The sequence below is a fragment of the Rhinoraja longicauda genome, chromosome 1, assembly GCF_053455715.1.
Source record: "Rhinoraja longicauda isolate Sanriku21f chromosome 1, sRhiLon1.1, whole genome shotgun sequence".
Lineage (NCBI taxonomy): Eukaryota > Metazoa > Chordata > Chondrichthyes > Rajiformes > Arhynchobatidae > Rhinoraja > Rhinoraja longicauda.
In genome coordinates this window covers 91636350-91657917 of record NC_135953.1, presented here as the reverse complement: position 1 = coordinate 91657917, position 21568 = coordinate 91636350, and the positions used below count along the sequence as shown (strand labels likewise).

General features: G+C 45.5%; 2 protein-coding genes across 2 annotated transcripts; both read right to left on the bottom strand.

The window, feature by feature from the left end:
• Positions 1–5166: 5166 nt before the first annotated feature.
• On the bottom strand, positions 5167–8446 carry LOC144599957 (interleukin-8-like). Its single transcript, XM_078411241.1, has 4 exons — positions 8322–8446; positions 7693–7822; positions 7495–7574; positions 5167–6476 (listed from the first exon to the last, which is right to left on the bottom strand). The coding sequence occupies exons 1-4, from the start codon at positions 8380–8382 to the stop codon at positions 6457–6459; spliced, it is 291 nt and encodes a 96-aa protein (XP_078267367.1). The 5' UTR covers positions 8383–8446; the 3' UTR covers positions 5167–6456.
• An 8986-nt stretch (positions 8447–17432) lies between these two features.
• LOC144599947 (interleukin-8-like) lies at positions 17433–20703 on the bottom strand. Its single transcript, XM_078411229.1, has 4 exons — positions 20579–20703; positions 19950–20079; positions 19752–19831; positions 17433–18741 (listed from the first exon to the last, which is right to left on the bottom strand). The coding sequence occupies exons 1-4, from the start codon at positions 20637–20639 to the stop codon at positions 18722–18724; spliced, it is 291 nt and encodes a 96-aa protein (XP_078267355.1). The 5' UTR covers positions 20640–20703; the 3' UTR covers positions 17433–18721.
• Between the last annotated feature and the right edge of the window lie 865 nt (positions 20704–21568).

Genomic DNA, 21568 nt, shown 5'->3' with positions numbered 1-21568 from the left:
TAAAAGTTAACCTAGACATCCACCACAGTGGATTCCCCACATTCCTCACTGTGATGGAACGCAAAAAAGTCCTCTTTCATTTTCCTCTTTATTCTCCCGCGGTCGGGGCAGTCAAACCATCCATCAACGGCAGTCAAAGCCCCCACGTTGGGGCGATCGAAACTCCCACGTCAGGGCAGGCAAAACTCCCGCGTCGGGGCGGTCGAAACTCCCGTGGCTTGGAGCTCCTGAAGTCAGTCTCTGACCAGAGATCATAGGCTCCATGATGTTGTCCGCAAGCACCCACGGTTGGAGCTCCTTGCAAAGGGATCGCGGGCTCCGCGATGGTAAGTCCACAGGTGACCGTGGTGAAGCTCTCCAGCAAAGGCCACCAACTCCTCGATGTTAGGCCGCAGTGCAGACAGAGATACGATATGGAAAAAATCGCATCTCCATCGAGGTAAGAGATTAGAAAAAGTATTCCCCTACAACCCACCACCCACATAAATCAAGCTAAAGAACACTAAAACCATTCATTTAACAAACACTATTTAAACACAAAGAAGGAAAGGGCAGGCAGACTGTTGGTGAAGCAGCCATTGCTGGTGCCACCAGGTGGTGAAATTATATGCCTATCTCAGCTGTATGGATTGCAGATGAACTGGCTGGTCCACAGTGTGCTGCAAGGGGTTAGACTTTTACTGGAGCCGGTTTTGCAGCAATTAATGTTCATTATGTTTACTATCCGTGAGTGTTGAAATATCAGCTTCAGGGCTTTCTGGAGCGGATTCAAGTTGCAGTTTCCAGATTTGTGAATTGCGGAGGCTGTAGTCATGTTTACTCCTCCCCCGAATTTGTGCAGGGGTGAGGAAAGTCCATTGTCAGGATGCAGCCCGTGTGTTTTATCCCATGTGAATTCCGGGAAATCAACCAGTTTCATACAGAATTGCAGAAGACAGTCAGTCTAACTGGTCTATAATTTCCTCTTTCTTTTGGCTTGTTCCCTTCTTAAACAGTAGAGTTACATTTGCGATTTTCCAGTCCTCTGGAACCAATCCTGGCTCCAGTGATTCTTGAAAGATCACTACTAATGCCTCTACAATCTCAACTGTTAACTCTTTCAGAACCCTAGGGTCCATCTGGTCTCAGTGACTTATCCACCTTCAGTCCTGTCCATGATACAGTCTCCTGCTCCTCGTATGTTGAGTTCAAGGGGCAATTTGGATGAGTGAATAATAACATTTGCATTCTGTGAATTATTAATTAGAAAACCTACATTTAATGGACTCATGCTATCCTCTTGCTGCCAGCTTTAGCCCTTTGCAGGAATTCCTGTTTTCCCATTTGATGTTAATTGCAAAGTGGATCCTCCCAGCCTGTGATAAATTACAAAAACAAGTGCATAAATCTTGGTGCCTGGAGGATGGGATTAACTTAATTTGACTTCATGGTCGATACAGACAGACTGAAGATCCTGTTCATGTGCTGCACTCTTCTATGTTCTCATTTATGTTTCTTGGTTAATACATAATTGTGTGACATTCTTGCTGATCTGTTCCCTGTATCTGTGTTGTAGTTGAATAACTAGCGAGTCCACTGCTGTTTACCCTGATGACCCACGACTGTTGTGTCAGGTTCAGTACAAACCACATCATGAAGTACGCGGATGACACAACAGTTGTTGGACTTATCCGGGATGACAATGAACTGGCTTACATGGAGGAGGTGAAACAACTGGTGGACTGGTGCAACACGAACAATCTGGTCCTGAATGTCGACAAAACAAAGGAGATCATCGTTGACATCAGGAGAAATCGGCGCAGGCACACACCACTCCACATCAGTGACACCGCTGTGGAGTTAGTCTGTAGCACTAAGTTCCTGGGGGTGCAGATCACAGACAGTCTGACCTGGTCCCTAAACACTGCATCTCTAGTCAAGAGAGCCCAGCAACGTTTGCACTTTCTGCGCCGGATGAGAAGAGCACACCTCCCCCATCCCATCCTCACCACTTTCTACAGAGGCACCACAGAGAGCATACTGACCAGCTGCACCTCTGTCTGGTCTGGGGACTGCAAAGGTTCAGACTGGAGGTCCGTGCAGAGTGGTGAAGACGGCTGAGAAAATCATCGGGATTTCACTTTCTTCCATCCAGGACATTGCACATAAATGCTGCTTGATCAAGGACAAAAACATTATTAAAGACCCCACCCATCTCCATCATAGACTGTTCACCCTACTGCCCTCTGGTCAAAGGTACTGCAGCATAAGAACAGCTAGGTTCTGCAATAGCTTCTTCCCCCTGAGCCATCAGACTCTTGAATTCACAATAATCCGCCGTCATTATTTTTATGTGTGAGTTACTTTTTTTTTTTAATCTATTTTTATTATTTGGTGTTACGTTGTGAGCCAGATGCAATGGAGTTTTGTTCAAATATGCACTCGTCTGGTGTATAGTTTTTGAATGACAATAAAGTTATATTCATTCACTGTTACCTATTAGAAGATCGGAAGGCTCGAGTTGGGCTATGGAATCTGAACATGAAACTGGTGAAACAAGTTTCTGTGTTCTAACCATTTTTTAATCTTTCTTGGTTAACGTAGCATTCAGTGACATTCTTTCTGATCTGTTCCTTGAATGGTGTAGCTGAATAAATGTCACTTGGCGCTTGTGAGAGTTCTAAACATTAACCATTCAGCGTTCTAATTTGTGGCCCATTCTACAATGAGATAAGTAGCTTTTTTGTTTGCTGGTACAATGACAATTAAACACTCTTGACGAGCCATACTAGGTGCTCCTGAAACCTTCAGAAAAAATCATCCTTCGATCACATAATATTTAGAGCAAACACCCAGTTTGGTTGGATTCTCTGTACAATAACATTGGTGACCAAGTATCATTATGTTAAAATCCTCTAAGGTCAATATTTTGTGTGAGCCGTAAATGAGTTTGCGGAAGCGGTTACGGACTTCATTGCCACAATAGCCGATACCATCATCCCCACGGTAAGGGTCAGTATCTTCGCTAACCAAAAACCCTGGGTGGACAGGTCTATTCTTGAATGCTCGCACCGCTGCTTACAACTCCGGCCTGGCATCCGGCAACATGGACGACTACAAGGGAGAGTCCTACCGACTGCGAAGGGCAGTGAAGGATGCAAAAAAGAGGTACCGGGACAAGATGGAGTCACAGATGGAGCAGCAGGACACCAGGCGCCTTTGGCAGGGGCTACGGACTATAACTAGCTACAGGTCCAGCACCCCCTCAACCGGAAGTGCCGGCTCCTCCTTAGCTGATGACCTGAACTCTTTTTACGCACGGTTTGAGACGGGTAACACCACCAGCTCGCCGTCTAAAAACAGCACCGAAGGGGCGCTGGCTAGCGAGGCTGGAGGGGGATCCACCGCCGGGGATGTGCACACATTCTCGGTGTCCGAGCATGAGGTGAGGTGGGCTCTGACGCGTGTGAACACGAGGAAAGCTGGAGGCCCAGATGGTATATCTGGGCGAGTACTAAAGTCTTGTGCTACTCAGCTTGCTCCAGTGCTCACCACAATATTCAACCTCTCCTTGGCAAAGTCCGTGGTCCCTGCATGCTTCAAAAGATCCATCATCAAAGATCCAAAGAATGCCTCTCCAGCGTGTTTAAATGACTACCGACCGGTGGCCCTCACCTCGGTTGTCATGAAATGCTTTGAGAGGCTAGTCAAGAAGCACATCTGCGCCCTCCTTCCTCGCAACATGGACCCACTACAGTTCGCATACCGTCCGAACAGGTCCACGGATGATGCGGTCTCCCAGGTTCTACACACCGCTCTCTCTCATCTGGACAGCCAGGGGGGCTATGTGAGGATGCTGTTCATTGACTTTAGTTCAGCATTCAACACAATAGTCCCCAGCAGACTGGTTGAGAAGCTGCTGGAACTGGGGCTTAGCACCCCTCTGTGTGCCTGGGTCCTGGACTTTCTCACTGCCAGGCCCCAAGTGGTCAGGACGGAGGAACACACATCTAGCTCCCTCACCCTGAACATAGGATCCCCCCAGGGCTGCGTCCTTAGCCCCCTACTGTATTCCCTGTACACACATGACTGTGGGGCCAGGTTCAGCTCAAACTCCATCATCAAGTTTGCTGATGACACTGTGGTGGTGGGCCGGATCTCCAACAACGATGAGAAGGCCTACCGGGAGGAGGTGGCTGATCTGGCACTCTGGTGTCAGGACAATAGCCTCCTCTTGAATGTCACTAAAACAAAGGAGCTGATTGTGGACTTCAGAAGGGCTAAACATCCAAGGACGTACACGCCACTGGAGATAAATGGGTCTATTGTGGATAGGGTGAGCAGTTTCAAATACTTGGGAGTCCGCATCGCAGAGGATCTGACATGGGCAACGCACATTGCCGCACTGGTGGGTAAGGCTAAGCAGCGCCTTTACCACCTTAGACAACTGAGGAAATTCAGAGTGTCGCTGAGGATCCTTCATTGCTTCTACTCTGGGGCTGTAGAGAGCATCCTGTCCGGCAACATTACAGTCTGGTTTGGGAACAGCTCTGCCCAGGACAGGATGGCCCTGCAGAGAGTAGTGCTTTCGGCAGAACGCACCATGGGAACTACACTCGTCCCCCTGCAGGACCTATACATCAGGAGGTGCAGATCCAGAGCAAGCAAGATCATGATGGACCCCTGCCACCCCAGTAACGGACTGTTCCAGCTGCTACGGTCAGGCAAACGCCTCCGCTGTCACGCTGCGAAAACGGAGAGGATGAGACGGAGCTTCTTCCCACAGGCCATCAGGACTGTCAACTTTTATAACCCCAGAGACTAAATTTTTGTCGACACTTTTTGTGCTATGTTTAGTAACTTATTAACTTTATTTATATGCTGTAACTGTAATTCTTTTTGTGCACAACCCGCAGGCATTGCCACTTTCATTTCACTGCACATCGAGTATGTGTATGTGACAAATAAATTTGACTTGACTTGACTTGAGCCCCAACGCCTGTATAGTCCATTTGTGCTGTGTTGGGGAGTGGGGAGTTAAATAAACAAATGAAACCCCATCAACACTGCAAGTTTGGCACTGTTCACATTGCTCTCCATTCCCCGTTGTATTTCATTGATCAAATATAGAAACACGGAACTATGTACTGACAATTCAGATGCGGAGACAACATATCTTTCGTGGCAAATCTGGTTTATTGTTTAAAAAAAAATACATTTAAAGAATGCTCGACAAATTCATTCACAAACAACTGTACAGATGTGTTGGTCAACTGAACCCAGTCAGTGAAAGTTCACGCAGGGCAAAAGATATATATTAATCATTGTACAGACATTAGACCTATTTAAAATGTCATTTCCTCCAGTGATAATCAGACTATTAGCAGCATTTACCTTTTCAAAAGTAGGTATTTTACAAAATAATCACAACAGCAGAGAAATTTTTTTCTTGAAACTTTGGATAAATCCTAAAATCTGATATTTTACAGTGGAAACACCATAGTTCCAGTTAAAATATCAATGGTCAAAAACACTGCTGGAAAACTACGCAACTGCTATTTGCAGCTTTTTGTTCCACAATTTAATACAAGAGTACGTTTGTTCAAACTGGAACAACCATTTTTGGTCAACGGTGTTGTCGACAAAGTCTCACAATCTGTGAACGGGATTTTTAATGAAGGAATGGGACAAAGGAAAATTAACTTTGGAAATGATAGAGATGATGTAACATTGCAACCTATCTTCAAGGAAAAGGTGGAATGTGTTCAGTTAATTGTTTCCATCATCACCATCCTAACTCAGATCATTTTAATGAGGGAACAAGTGATAATTCTACTATGTATATCAGCTAATTTATGTTCTCCCAATCCTGGACACTGAGTGGTATCAAATTTCTTTCATGCTCGTGCCATATTTATGACAAGCCACCAGCTGGGGGTCATGAGAGATTGTGGTGGAGGGAGGGGCTGTGAACTGGGGGGAAATGTTATTCCACAGTTCGTCTAGTCTTAATTTTAGGGGGGGCACAGTCCACAAGGTCATCATTGGCTTCCCTTGTGAACTGCAGTCATGTTGAACAATGCCTCCAGGGAATTCATTCAACTCAAGTTATTCTAAAAACATCACCTCCTACTTTCATAGCTGGTATTACATTTCAACAACTGGCATTCATCTCATTTCCACAGAGTGCACAAGTTCACAATCTACCTTAAATACCACAGATCTCAAAAGAAACTTTGGACTTGGCACAAAGTTAAGTTGTTTGCTCAGGCATCATTATGCACCGTGACGGGATGTAAACATGCCCTGTAACAGGGAGGAACCACAGATCATTCCCAGAAAACAATGAAGGGGCGACACTGGACGGAACCATTGGAAGGTGAATCACAATGTTAACTCCCATGGCTGAGCCTCCTTCATTCCCGGCAGATACTCCAGGAGTGGAAGTGAATCTCTCAGATTGCAGCTTCATTTTGTTCACTTGTGTTGTTTGGCACCTGAAATATAATTGAATAATTAAATTGTTAGCCACATTATTACAGCACACAGTGCCTCCTGCAACAGAACTCATGGAATTATCAAAGTGACTTTCCCTAAAAAGGAGCAGATTGCAATGACTTGGAAGTTTGTAAGCAACTCATTGATGCTGCAGTGTGCATTATCTAAAAGGCACTGCACAATGTTCAATTCCATTTCTATGCCTCACCAAGTGACGCTGAGCAATTATATATCAAGACCATGACAGCATTCAGGCAAGGCTGTAAAGGTGCCAGGTAGCATTTGTGCCAACCATTGTCCCAGCCAATTTTATTAGCTACCATCTTTACCTGGCTGGTTCAACAAGTCCATGAATTACCTCCTGACATCTATTTATCATAATTTTCACTATCCACAAGGCACAAATCAGAAGCGTGAAAAATACTCCCATTTGCCTGGATCAGTGTAGCTCGAACACCACAAAGCTGGAGACCATCCAAGCAAAGCATTGTGCTCGATTGGCACCCTATCGAGTCATGCCCACAACTCCCTATGTTCCATGTTGCAGCCTATGATGAAGATAACTATTAAATATTTCATTTTTTAATATCCCTGTTTTGAACAGAAGACATCCTTCAATGTCTGGTCTCAGCTGGGTTCCAAACCATGTGACAACCGGTCTCAACAATGTGGACAGCGACCATAAAACCAGCCAGCACGGCCGGTGGCTTTCCAGGGTCCCAACCTCTGCTTCTGGGAACATTAATAATGAAAGTGGGTAAGAGGATTTGGGGCTTCGCTCTGTGCCACATGTAGTCAAATCGATTGTTGACATTCCAGATTTTACTGCCCCCACGTGTTTGTAAGGTACTTGAGTAAAATAGCCCAAAGTGTCAAATGTTAGTGGGAGTGTTTAGCAGGGAGGAGCACACAGTGAGTGCCCTCTAATACGGTGGTCTGCGCTCGCATGGCAAAATAAACCACGGCATCTACATTTATTCACAGAAGTCTGAATTCTGGCAAACACAAAACACTGACCTTTGTTGGCAGTTATAAGCACCTCCAACCACTTGGCTTCAGGATCCACACACACTTTCTTGCCATTTTTCCGCGTGACACTGCAACGAGAAGGTGACATTCAAGATATGATTCACAGAAACTGCAATGGCTCTATTTAAATTACAACTTGAAATCCGGGAGTAAGGTTGAAGTTGACGCGATGACTCATTTACTCACATTATCTCTGCGTTCTCACAGTTAGATCCTCTGGGGATAAATTTCAGGCTCCGGATGGTATTTCGAGGAATAACTTTAGAGCTGGTCCCATTGCACCGGCACCGTCCATTTGCTCCTAGGATCGGAATACCTGAGGAAAGATTACATTCACTCAGATTTAATCGTGGAACCGATGGGAGCAAAACCTGCAAAACGTTCTGGTACTTTCTGTAGCTCTTTTGAGTAATTAATGCATGGCCCAGAGAGGGATATTGGATGCCTGCACAAACTCCTTCACTAAAGTTGCGAGTTTCACTGAGAAGCTCAAACACAAAGACAAAACAGCAGCTACAGCTACAATGAAAACATTGTTACTCAAGTTTGAACAGATTACTGGTGCATTTTGTTCTACGTTTGCAGTCAGGCTGCTGGATCAGTTTTATATTAATACGGATAGTTTTGATTTCAATTAAAAGATTTTAAAGATTTCTCATACACAACAGTGTTACATTGTAAAGAGCATTTAACACACTTGGAAGTTTAATTGCATTGCACATTGAAAACAGCACATGAACCAGGGAATCATATACTCATACTATGTGCTACAGGACATTAAGAAATAAACCGCAGGTACAGACATCTCAACATACCCTGTGCAGCGATGGCACACAGAAGGAGGATGAGGATGGTCACACTGGCTGTTCTGTCCATCTTCCACTTTGTGCCGCTGATGAGATGTCTGCTGAAGGATCTTCTGGCAAACGCAGTAGCTCTCTGCTGAATCAAGTTGTGCTGCAGAGGACCAGTCAGCTCCTATTTATGGGGATTCACTTCTCTCATTTGCATCCTCTTCTGCAGTGAACATTGTCAAACTCTCTGAGGGAATTTCCCTCCATGCTGGCCACACGGTGGAGTTTAAACCTGTGATTTCCAGGAAATAGCTCTTCCTTTCACAGTCTGCTCATTACAGTGCTTCCATGCTACAAGTTTTCATATTATGCACAGACACATATATAGTTTCAACATTGCATACAATCCCCACTTTCAGTGAAATGTCAGCATGCAGTGCCTCATCTCTACTCTCTGAAAACCCTGGAGCAAGCCCCAGCTAACGGATTATGCTAACATGCGGCGTGGGGTAGAAAAAAGTGTCAAGGACAAGTAGTCAGCCAATGGACTGTGAAGTTTTCGGGACCCAGCAGCAGAACATTAAAAGTCTTATAAGCAAGCAGAATATACATTTTGAGAGAAAACTTGCAAGTAGTTTTCAATCATGCAGAAAATGGTTTATTTCTATAAATATGAAGAGGGTAACTTAAGTTAAACGAGGGCCTCTGGATAATTTAAGCTGGTCTTTAAAGCAGGGGTTCCCAACCTTTTTCGTTCCGTTTACCCCTGGCAACTTTTCAAAAGTAAATTTACCCCCACCCTGTTTAGTTCAGTAATTTAAGTTTACATTTCTACCATAATAAAGCAACCGACAAAGGGGAAATTTAAAAATACTCTTTTTAACATTATTATTTTGTTCAAATTTACCCCCTGGGCAGGCGAAATTTAACCCATGGGGTAAATTTACCCCAGGTTGGGAACCCTTGCTTTAAAGCTTCAATTATGTTTTTACCCCCTGGAACTTTTCAAACTTCCCCCCACTGTGCACATTAGACTCATACATGGGAAAGGGGATATTGATATCGATTGGATTTACATGTGAATGTTAATGTTCACCGCACTCTATGGAGTGCAGGTGAATTGACCAATTTACGATGTTCTGTAAGTTTTGATAACTCTTGTTGCAGTTTAAGACTTTTACTGGAGCAGTTTTTACAGCAAGTGATGTTCATTAAGTTCACCGCCGGAGAGTGATGAAATAGCAGCTTCAGGGCTTTCTGGAGCAGATCCAAGTTTCAGTTTCCTGATTTGCGAAGGGCGAAGGCTGCGATCTCATCGACTCCTCCCCCCCGGGTGTGTGCAGGGGTGCGGGAAGTCCACTGTCAGGATGAAGCCCGTGTGTTTCATCCCATGTGAATTCCAGGAAATCAGCCTGTTTCATACAGTATGTATTTTTACTGACCAAAAGCTGCCTTTGCTTATGTCTGTAATTATTGGCAATTAATTACATAATATTTATAATTATTTATAATAAGAATCTTCCTCGATTCAAATCGTCAACCCTTTCAACTCAATGCAATCAATGACCTTGTGGCATTTCTGCTGAAGATCATGCATTTTCTTGATGCAGACTGATGATTTTTTTTGACACAGAGATATGTTTAACCAGAGCTTTTCTTTAGGATAATATGAAGGTGAGGGAGAAGTATATCACTGGCCTGTATCTGCATCGTGGTAAAGAGGGGATTATATTAACACATTAATGAACTGATATTCAGTACTGTTGCTCCACAGCCCACTCTATGCAGAAAGGCAGTAACAGGCAACCAGCAATGACCAGGAACATACTGTCCACGGTCTGTTTCATCTCTGTAGTCACTTTGCTCTTCTCCATCATCAGAGAGGGTTAAGAAGGATAGAAAGAAAGATAAAGATAATAATATAGACCTCTCCCAGACCAACATCCCCACTGTTGATTCTCCACTTGCACTCAGTCACTTGGTCACCTAATGTACACACCTGACGTCAATCTCCCAAATGGGCACCTAATTTCCCATTTTACATATCAATAAGCAGTTAAGAGAATGTCCGGATTAGAAGCCAGTCTCCCTGGGCCACCACTGCAAAGAAAACCAATTAGAGTCATAGAGTAATAGAGTGATACAGAGTGGAAACAGCCCGTTTGGCCCAACTTGCCCACACCGGCCAATATGTCAAAGCTACACTCGTCCCACCTGCCTGCGCTTGGTCAATATCCCTCCAAACTTGTCCTATCCATGTACCTGTCTAATTGTTTCTTAAACGTTGGGAAAGTCTCAACGTCAACTACCTCCTCTGGCATCTCCTCTGGCAGCTTCTCTACCTGATCGACTGTGAAGTTTGTCCCACATCTGAAATCTTGACCTTCGTACAAACTTTTCCTCAGCAAACCAAAGGTTGACTGAAAGAATCAGGGGCTGAGGGAGGAACTGATAGAAGTATACACATTTATGAGTGGCATAAAAAGAGTAGATAGTCAGAACCATTTTCATGGTGTGGAAAGGTCAAAGACTAGAGTTATAAGGTCAGAGAGGAAAGGTTTAATGGAAGATAGACACAAAATGATGGAGTAACTCTGTGGGACAGGCAACATCTTTGGAGAGAAGGAATGGGTGACGTTTCGGGTGGACACCCTCATTTAATGGAGATGAGCAGGACAGGTTTTTCAGAGAGAATGATGGGTGCCTGGAATATGCTGCATGGGGTGATAGTGGAGACATATATGATAGTGGCATTTAAGAGGCTCATCGAGAGGCGTGTGGATATGCAGGGAATTGAGGGATATGGATCACCTGTGGGCAGAGGTGAAGGGATTAACGGCATCATATGTAGCAGAGACATGTTTAACTGAAGAACCTCTTCCTGTGTTGTACTGTTATATATTCTATGGTGCCTTAAGGGCAATGGTGAATTGCATCCGTGAGCCCCAGCTTGGGCAAAAGGTGGCTCGTGAGGTATGGGAATTGGACCAGGAATCACCAGCTAAATCCACACCACAGTACACAAGGCCAAAGATATTATCTATATAGGGAGGGGGGGAGGGGGAGGGGGAGGTGTGGGGGTGGGGAGGGAGGGGGTGGAGGAGAGGGGAGGGAGGGAGGGGAAGGGGGAGGAGGGGGTTGGGGGGTGGGGGACAGAGGGGGGTGGAGGGGGCGAGGGAGGGGGAGAGGGGGAGGAGGGGAGGGAGGGGGAGGAAAGGGGGTGGAGGGAGGGGGAGGAGAGGGAGGATAGGGGAGGGGAGAGTGGGGGGGAGAGGGGAATGGGGGAGGAGGGAGTGGGGGAGGAGCGGGTGGTGCACCAATGCAGGAGAGGCAACCCTAGTGGGGAGGGGGGAGAGAGGGAGGGGGGAGGGAGGGAGAGGGGGCTGGAGGGAGACGGAGGGGGAGGGAGGGAGGGAGGGAGGGAGGGAGGGAGGGAGGGAGGGAGGGAGGGAGGGAGGGAGGGAGGGAGGGAGGGAGGGAGGGAGGGAGGGAGGGAGGGAGGGAGGGAGGGAGGGAGGGAGGGAGGGAGGGAGGGAGGGAGGGAGGGAGGGAGGGAGGGAGGGAGGGAGGGAGGGAGGGAGGGAGGGAGGGAGGGAGGGAGGGAGGGAGGGAGGGAGGGGGAGGAAGTAGGAAGAGGGAGGGGGGCGAGGGGGGAGGAAGGGGAGGGGTTGAGGGAGATGGGGGAGGGAGGGGAGGGAGGATGGGGGGAGAGGGGAGGGGGGAGTGGGGGAGGAGGGGGGGCAATGCAGGAGTGGTTTGGGCCCAACGGGTCCACTTGGTCTGGTAGTCTATTAAATCTTCACTCACCTTTTGACACCCTGGAACTTATTCAACCCTCTCCTATTATGTCCACTGGACCCATACCAGGGAAACAGAATATTACTATCCATAGAAATTAAAGGTTTCAAAGGTTTCAAAGGTCTTTTATTGTCACGTGTACCAATTAAGATACATAAAAGTTAACCTAGACATCCACCACAGTGGATTCCCCACATTCCTCACTGTGATGGAACGCAAAAAAGTCCAATCATTTGCCTCTTTATTCTCCCGCGGTCGGGGCAGTCGAACCATCCATCAACGGCAGTCAAAGCCCCCACGTCGGGGCGATCGAAACTCCCACGTCAGGGCAGGCAAAACTCCCGCGTCAGGGCGGTCGAAACTCCCGTGGCTTGGAGCTCCTGAAGTCAGTCTCTGACCAGAGATCATAGGCTCCATGATGTTGTCCGCAAGCACCCACGGTTGGAGCTCCTGGCAAAGGGATCGCGGGCTCCGCGATGGTAAGTCCACAGGTGATCGTGGTGAAGCTCTCCAGCAAAGGCCACCAACTCCTCGATGTTAGGCCGCAGTGCAGACAGAGATACGATATGGAAAAAATCGCATCTCCATCGAGGTAAGAGATTAGAAAAAGTATCCCCCAACAACCCACCACCCACATAAATCAAGCTAAAGAACACTAAAACCATTCATTTAACACACACTATTTAAACACAAAGAAGGAAAGGGCAGGCACACTGTTGGTGAAGCAGCCATTGCTGGTGCCACCAGGTGGTGACATTATATGCCAATCTCAGCTGTATGGATTGCAGATGAACCGGCTGGTCCACAGTGTGCTGCAAGGTTTTAGACTTTTACTGGAGCAGTTTTTGCAGCAATTAATGTTCATTATGTTTACTATCCGTGAGTGTTGAAATATCAGCTTCAGGGCTTTCTGGAGCGGATTCAAGTTGCAGTTTCCAGATTTGTGAATTGCGGAGGCTGTAGTCATGTTTACTCCTCCCCTGAATTTGTGCAGGGGTGAGGAAAGTCCTTTGTCAGGATGCAGCCTGTGTGTTTCATCCCATGTGAATTCCGGGAAATCAACCAGTTTCATACAGAATTGCAGAAGACAGTCAGTCTAACTGGTCTATAATTTCCTCTTTCTTTTGGCTTGTTCCCTTCTTAAACAGAGTTATATTTGCGGTTTTCCAGTCCTCTGGAACCAATCCTGGCTCCAGTGATTCTTGAAAGATCACTACTAATGCCTCTACAATCTCAACTGTTAACTCTTTCAGAACCCTAGGGTCCATCTGGTCTCAGTGACTTATCCACCTTCAGTCCTGTCCATGATACAGTCTCCTGCTCCTCGGATGTTGAGTTCAAGGGGCAATTTGGGTGAGTGAATAATAACATTTGCATTCTGTGAATTATTCATTAGAAAACCTACCTTTAATGGACTCATGCTATCCTCTTGCTGCCAGCTTTAGCCCTTTGCAGGAATTCCTGTTTTCCCGTTTGATGTTAATTGCAAAGTGGATCCTCCCAGCCTGTGATAAATTACAACAACAAGTGCATAAATCTTGGTGCCTGGAGGATGGGATTAACTTAATTTGACTTCATGGTCGATACAGACAGACTGAAGATCCTGTTCATGTGCTGCACTCTTCTATGTTCTCATTTGTGTTTCTTGGTTAATACATCATTGTGTGACATTCTTGCTGATCTGTTCCCTGTATCTGTGTTGCAGTTGAATAACTAGCGAGTCCACTGCTGTTTACCCTGATGACCCACGACTGTTGTGCCAGGTTCAGTACAAACCACATCATGAAGTACGCGGATGACACAACAGTTGTTGGACTTATCCGGGATGACAATGAACTGGCTTACATGGAGGAGGTGAAACAACTGGTGGACTGGTGCAACACGAACAATCTGGTCCTGAATGTCGACAAAACAAAGGAGATCATCGTTGACATCAGGAGAAATCAGCGCAGGCACACACCACTCCACATCAGTGACACCGCTGTGGAGTTAGTCTGTAGCACTAAGTTCCTGGGGGTGCAGATCACAGACAGTCTGACCTGGTCCCTAAACACTGCATCTCTAGTCAAGAGAGCCCAGCAACGTTTGCACTTTCTGCGCCGGATGAGAAGAGCACACCTCCCCCATCCCATCCTCACCACTTTCTACAGAGGCACCACAGAGAGCATACTGACCAGCTGCACCTCTGTCTGGTCTGGGGACTGCAAAGGTTCAGACTGGAGGTCCGTGCAGAGTGGTGAAGACGGCTGAGAAAATCATCGGGATTTCACTTTCTTCCATCCAGGACATTGCACATAAATGCTGCTTGATCAAGGCCAAAAACATTATTAAAGACCCCACCCATCTCCATCATAGACTGTTCACCCTACTGCCCTCTGGTCAAAGGTACTGCAGCATAAGGAGCAGAACAGCTAGGTTCTGCAATAGCTTCTTCCCCCTGAGCCATCAGACTCTTGAATTCACAATAATCCGCCGTCATTATTTGTATGTGTGAGTTACTTTTTTTTTTTAATCTATTTTTATTATTTGGTGTTACGTTGTGAGCCAGATGCAATGGAGTTTTGTTCAAATATGCACTCGTCTGGTGTATAGTTTTTGAATGACAATAAAGTTATATTCATTCACTGTTACCTATTAGAAGATCGGAAGGCTCGAGTTGGGCTATGGAATCTGAACATGAAACTGGTGAAACAAGTTTCTGTGTTCTAACCATTTTTTAATCTTTCTTGGTTAACGTAGCATTCAGTGACATTCTTTCTGATCTGTTCCTTGAATGGTGTAGCTGAATAAATGTCACTTGGCGCTTGTGAGAGTTCTAAACATTAACCATTCAGCGTTCTAATTTGTGGCCCATTCTACAATGAGATAAGTAGCTTTTTTGTTTGCTGGTACAATGACAATTAAACACTCTTGACGAGCCATACTAGGTGCTCCTGAAACCTTCAGAAAAAATCATCCTTCGATCACATAATATTTAGAGCAAACACCCAGTTTGGTTGGATTCTCTGTACAATAACATTGGTGACCAAGTATCATTATGTTAAAATCCTCTAAGGTCAATATTTTGTGTGAGCCGTAAATGAGTTTGCGGAAGCGGTTACGGACTTCATTGCCACAATAGCCGATACCATCATCCCCACGGTAAGGGTCAGTATCTTCCCTAACCAAAAACCCTGGGTTGACAGGTCTATTCGCGTGGCCTTGAATGCTCGCACCGCTGCTTACAACTCCGGCCTGGCATCCGGCAACATGGACGACTACAAGGGAGAGTCCTACCGACTGCGAAGGGCAGTGAAGGATGCAAAAAAGAGGTACCGGGACAAGATGGAGTCACAGATGGAGCAGCAGGACACCAGGCGCCTTTGGCAGGGGCTACGGACTATAACTAGCTACAGGTCCAGCACCCCCTCAACCGGAAGTGCCGGCTCCTCCTTAGCTGATGACCTGAACTCTTTTTACGCACGGTTTGAGACGGGTAACACCACCAGCTCGCCGTCTAAAAACAGCACCGAAGGGGCGCTGGCTAGCGAGGCTAGAGGGGGATCCACCGCCGGGGATGTGCACACATTCTCGGTGTCCGAGCATGAGGTGAGGTGGGCTCTGACGCGTGTGAACACGAGGAAAGCTGGAGGCCCAGATGGTATATCTGGGCGAGTACTAAAGTCTTGTGCTACTCAGCTTGCTCCAGTGCTCACCACAATATTCAACCTCTCCTTGGCAAAGTCCGTGGTCCCTGCATGCTTCAAAAGATCCATCATTGTACCGGTGCCAAAGAATGCCTCTCCAGCGTGTTTAAATGACTACCGACCGGTGGCCCTCACCTCGGTTGTCATGAAATGCTTTGAGAGGCTAGTCAAGAAGCACATCTGCGCCCTCCTTCCTCGCAACATGGACCCACTACAGTTCGCATACCGTCCGAACAGGTCCACGGATGATGCGGTCTCCCAGGTTCTACACACCGCTCTCTCTCATCTGGACAGCCAGGGGGGCTATGTGAGGATGCTGTTCATTGACTTTAGTTCAGCATTCAACACAATAGTCCCCAGCAGACTGGTTGAGAAGCTGCTGGAACTGGGGCTTAGCACCCCTCTGTGTGCCTGGGTCCTGGACTTTCTCACTGCCAGGCCCCAAGTGGTCAGGACGGAGGAACACACATCTAGCTCCCTCACCCTGAACATAGGATCCCCCCAGGGCTGCGTCCTTAGCCCCCTACTGTATTCCCTGTACACACATGACTGTGGGGCCAGGTTCAGCTCAAACTCCATCATCAAGTTTGCTGATGACACTGTGGTGATGGGCCGGATCTCCAACAACGATGAGAAGGCCTACCGGGAGGAGGTGGCTGATCTGGCACTCTGGTGTCAGGACAATAGCCTCCTCTTGAATGTCACTAAAACAAAGGAGCTGATTGTGGACTTCAGAAGGGCTAAACATCCAAGGACGTACACGCCACTGGAGATAAATGGGTCTATTGTGGATAGGGTGAGCAGTTTCAAATACTTGGGAGTCCGCATCGCAGAGGATCTGACATGGGCAACGCACATTGCCGCACTGGTGGGTAAGGCTAAGCAGCGCCTTTACCACCTTAGACAACTGAGGAAATTCAGAGTGTCGCTGAGGATCCTTCATTGCTTCTACTCTGGGGCTGTAGAGAGCATCCTGTCCGGCAACATTACAGTCTGGTTTGGGAACAGCTCTGCCCAGGACAGGATGGCCCTGCAGAGAGTAGTGCTTTCGGCAGAACGCACCATGGGAACTACACTCGTCCCCCTGCAGGACCTATACATCAGGAGGTGCAGATCCAGAGCAAGCAAGATCATGATGGACCCCTGCCACCCCAGTAACGGACTGTTCCAGCTGCTACGGTCAGGCAAACGCCTCCGCTGTCACGCTGCGAAAACGGAGAGGATGAGACGGAGCTTCTTCCCACAGGCCATCAGGACTGTCAACTTTTATAACCCCAGAGACTAAATTTTTGTCGACACTTTTTGTGCTATGTTTAGTAACTTATTAACTTTATTTATATGCTGTAACTGTAATTCTTTTTGTGCACAACCCGCAGGCATTGCCACTTTCATTTCACTGCACATCGAGTATGTGTATGTGACAAATAAATTTGACTTGACTTGACTTGAGCCCCAACGCCTGTATAGTCCATTTGTGCTGTGTTGGGGAGTGGGGAGTTAAATAAACAAATGAAACCCCATCAACATTGCAAGTTTGGCACTGTTCACATTGCTCTCCATTCCCCGTTGTATTTCATTGATCAAATATAGAAACACGGAACTATGTACTGACAATTCAGATGCGGAGACAACATTTTTTTCATGGCAAATCTGGTTTATTGTTTAAAAAAAAATACATTTAAAGAATGCTCGACAAATTCATTCACAAACAACTGTACAGATGTGTTGGTCAACTGAACCCAGTCAGTGAAAGTTCACGCAGGGCAAAAGATATATATTAATCATTGTACAGACATTAGACCTATTTAAAATGTCATTTCCTCCAGTGATAATCAGACTATTAGCAGCATTTACCTTTTCAAAAGTAGGTATTTTACAAAATAATCACAATAGCAGAGAAATTTTTTTCTTGAAACTTTGGATAAATCCTAAAATCTGATATTTTACAGTGGAAACACCATAATTCCAGTTAAAATATCAATGGTCAAAAACACTGCTGGAAAACTACGCAACTGCTATTTGCAGCTTTTTGTTCCACAATTTAATACAAGAGTACGTTTGTTCAAACTGGAACAACCATTTTTGGTCAACGGTATTGCCGACAAAGTCTCACAATCTGTGAACGGGATTTTTAATGAAGGAATGGGACAAAGGAAAATTAACTTTGGAAATGATAGAGATGATGTAACATTGCAACCTATCTTCAAGGAAAAGGTGGAATGTGTTCAATTAATTGTTTCCATCATCACCATCCTAACTCAGATCATTTTAATGAGGGAACAAGTGATAATTCTACTATGTATATCAGCTAATTTATGTTCTCCCAATCCTGGACACTGAGTGGTATCAAATTTCTTTCATGCTCGTGCCATATTTATGACAAGCCACCAGCTGGGGGTCATGAGAGGTTGTGGTGGAGGGAGGGGCTGTGAACTGGGGGGAAATGTTATTCCACAGTTCGTCTAGTCTTAATTTTAGGGGGGGCACAGTCCACAAGGTCATCATTGGCTTCCCTTGTGAACTGCAGTCATGTTGAACAATGCCTCCAGGGAATTCATTCAACTCAAGTTATTCTAAAAACATCACCTCCCACTTTCATAGCTGGTATTACATTTCAACAACTGGCATTCATCTCATTTCCACAGAGTGCACAAGTTCACAATCTACCTTAAATACCACAGATCTCAAAAGAAACTTTGGACTTGGCACAAAGTTAAGTTGTTTGCTCAGGCATAATTATGCACCGTGATGGGATGTAAACATGCCCTGTTACAGGGAGGAACCACAGATCATTCCCAGAAAACAATGAAGGGGAGACACTGGACAGAACCATTGGAAGGTGAATCACAATGTTAACTCCCATGGCTGAGCCTCCTTCATTCCCGGCAGATACTCCAGGAGTGGAAGTGAATCTCTCAGATTGCAGCTTCATTTTGTTCACTTGTGTTGTTTGGCACCTGAAATGTAATTGAATAATTGCATTGTTAGCCACATTATTACAGCACACAGTGCCTCCTGCAACAGAACTCATGGAATTATCAAAGTGACTTTCCCTAAAAAGGAGCAGATTGCAATGACATTGTAAACAACTCATTGATACTGCAGTGTGCATTATCTAAAAGGGGCTGCACAATGTTCAATTCCATTTCTATGCCTCACCTAGTGACGCAGAGCAATTATATATCAAGACCATGACAGCATTCAGGCAAGGCGTAAAGGTGCCAGGTAGCATTTGTGCCAATCATTGTCCCAGCCAATTTTATTAGCTACCATCTTTACCTGGCTGGTTCAACAAGTCCATGAATTACCTTCTGACATCTATTTATCATCATTTTCATTATCCACAAGGCACAAATCAGAAGTGTGAAAAATACTCCCATTTGCCTGGATCAGTGTAGCTCGTACACCACAAAGCTGGAGACCATCCAAGCAAAGCATTGTGCTCGATTGGCACCCTATCGAGTCATGCCCACAACTCCCTATGTTCCATGTTGCAGCCTATGATGAAGATAACTATTAAATATTTCATTTTTTAATATCCCTGTTTTGAACAGAAGACATCCTTCAATGTCTGGTCTCAGCTGGGTTCCAAACCATGTGACAACCGGTCTCAACAATGTGGACAGCGACCATAAAACCAGCCAGCACGGCCGGTGGCTTTCCAGGGTCCCAACCTCTGCTTCTGGGAACATTAATAATGAAAGTGGGTAAGAGGATTTGGGGCTTCGCTCTGTGCCACATGTAGTCAAATCGATTGTTGACATTCCAGATTTTACTGCCCCCACGTGTTTGTAAGGTACTTGAGTAAAATAACCCAAAGTGTCAAATGTTAGTGGGAGTGTTTAGCAGGGAGGAGCACACAGTGAGTGCCCTCTAATACGGTGGTCTGCGCTCGCATGGCAAAATAAACCACGGCATCTACATTTATTCACAGAAGTCTGAATTCTGGCAAACACAAAACACTGACCTTTGTTGGCAGTTATAAGCACCTCCAACCACTTGGCTTCAGGATCCACACACACTTTCTTGCCATTTTTCCGCGTGACACTGCAAGGAGAAGGTGACATTCAAGATATGATTCACAGAAACTCCAATGGCTCTTTTTAAATTACAACTTGAAATCCGGGAGTAAGGTTGAAGTTGGCGCGATGACTCATTTACTCACATTATCTCTGCGTTCTCACAGTGAGATCCTCTGGGGATAAATTTCAGGCTCCGGATGGCATTTCGAGGAATAACTTTAGAGCTGGTCCCAGTGCACTGGCACCGTCCATTTGCTCCTAGGATCGGAATACCTGAGGAAAGATTACATTCACTCAGATTTAATCGTGGAATCGAGGGGAGCAAAGCTTGCAAAACTTTCTGGTACTTTCTGCAGCTCTTTTGTGTAATTAATGCATGGCCCAGAGAGAGATATTGGATGTTTGCACAAACTCCTTCACTAAAGTTGCGAGTTTCACTAAGAAGCTCAAACACAAAGACAAAACAGCAGCTACAGCTACAATGAAAACATTGTAACTCCAGTTTGAACAGGTTACTGGTGCATTTCGTTCTACGTTTGCAGTCAGGCTGCTGGATCAGTTTTATATTAATACGGATAGTTTCGATTTCAATTAAAAGATTTTAAAGATTTCTCATACACAACAGTGTTACATTGTAAAGAGCATTTAACACACTTGGAAGTTTAATTGCATTGCACATTGAAAACAGCACATGAACCAGGGAATCATATACTCATACCATGTGCTACAGGACATTAATAAATAAACCGCAGGTACAGACATCTCAACATACCCTGTGCAGCGATGGCACACAGAAGGAGGATGAGGATGGTCACACTGGCTGTTCTGTCCATCTTCCACTTTGTGCCGCTGATGAGATGTCTGCTGAAGGATCTTCTGGCAAACGCAGTAGCTCTCTGCTGAATCAAGTTCTGCTGCAGAGGACCAGTCAGCTCCTATTTATGGGGATTCACTTCTCTCATTTGCATCCTCTTCTGCAGTGGAAGTTGTCAAACTCTCTGAGGGAATTTCCCTCCATGCTGGCCACACGGTGGAGTTTAAACCTGTGATTTCCAGGAAATAGCTGTCCCTTTCACAGTCTGCTCATTACAGTGCTTCCATGCTACAAGTTTTCATATTATGCACAGACACATATATAGTTTCAACATTGCATACAATCCCCACTTTCAGTGAAATGTCAGCATGCAGTGCCTCATCTCTACTCTCTGATAACCCTGGAGCAAGCCCCAGCCAACGGATTATGCTAACATGAGGGTGGGGTTGAAAAAAGTGTCAAGGACAAGTAGTCAGCCAATGGACTGTGAAGTTTCGGGATCCAGCAGCAGAACATTTAAAGTCTCATAAGCAAGCAGAATATACATTTTGAGAGAAAACTTGCAAGTAGTTTTCAATCATGCAGAAAATTGTTTATTTCTATAAATATGAAGAGGGTAACTTAAGTTAAACGAGGGCCTCTGGACAATTTAAGCTGGTGAATTAATAACAACAAACAAAGAAATGAAAGATAAATTTACCAAATGTTTTGCATCAGTTTTTACCATGAAAAACTAGACGGGCTTATTTCAAATAACAAGGTGGGACTTCACAAATCACCAAAATCCGATGTTCTGCACACTAGGATTTTAAAGAGTGGCTGCAGATATAATGGTTTAAAATGTTCATAAAATGTTCATAACTCACTAAACCCCAGGAAGGTACCAGAAAATTGACAAACAGTGTGACTCCCAGTGTTGTTATTCAAAACAGAATGAAGGCAAAAAGA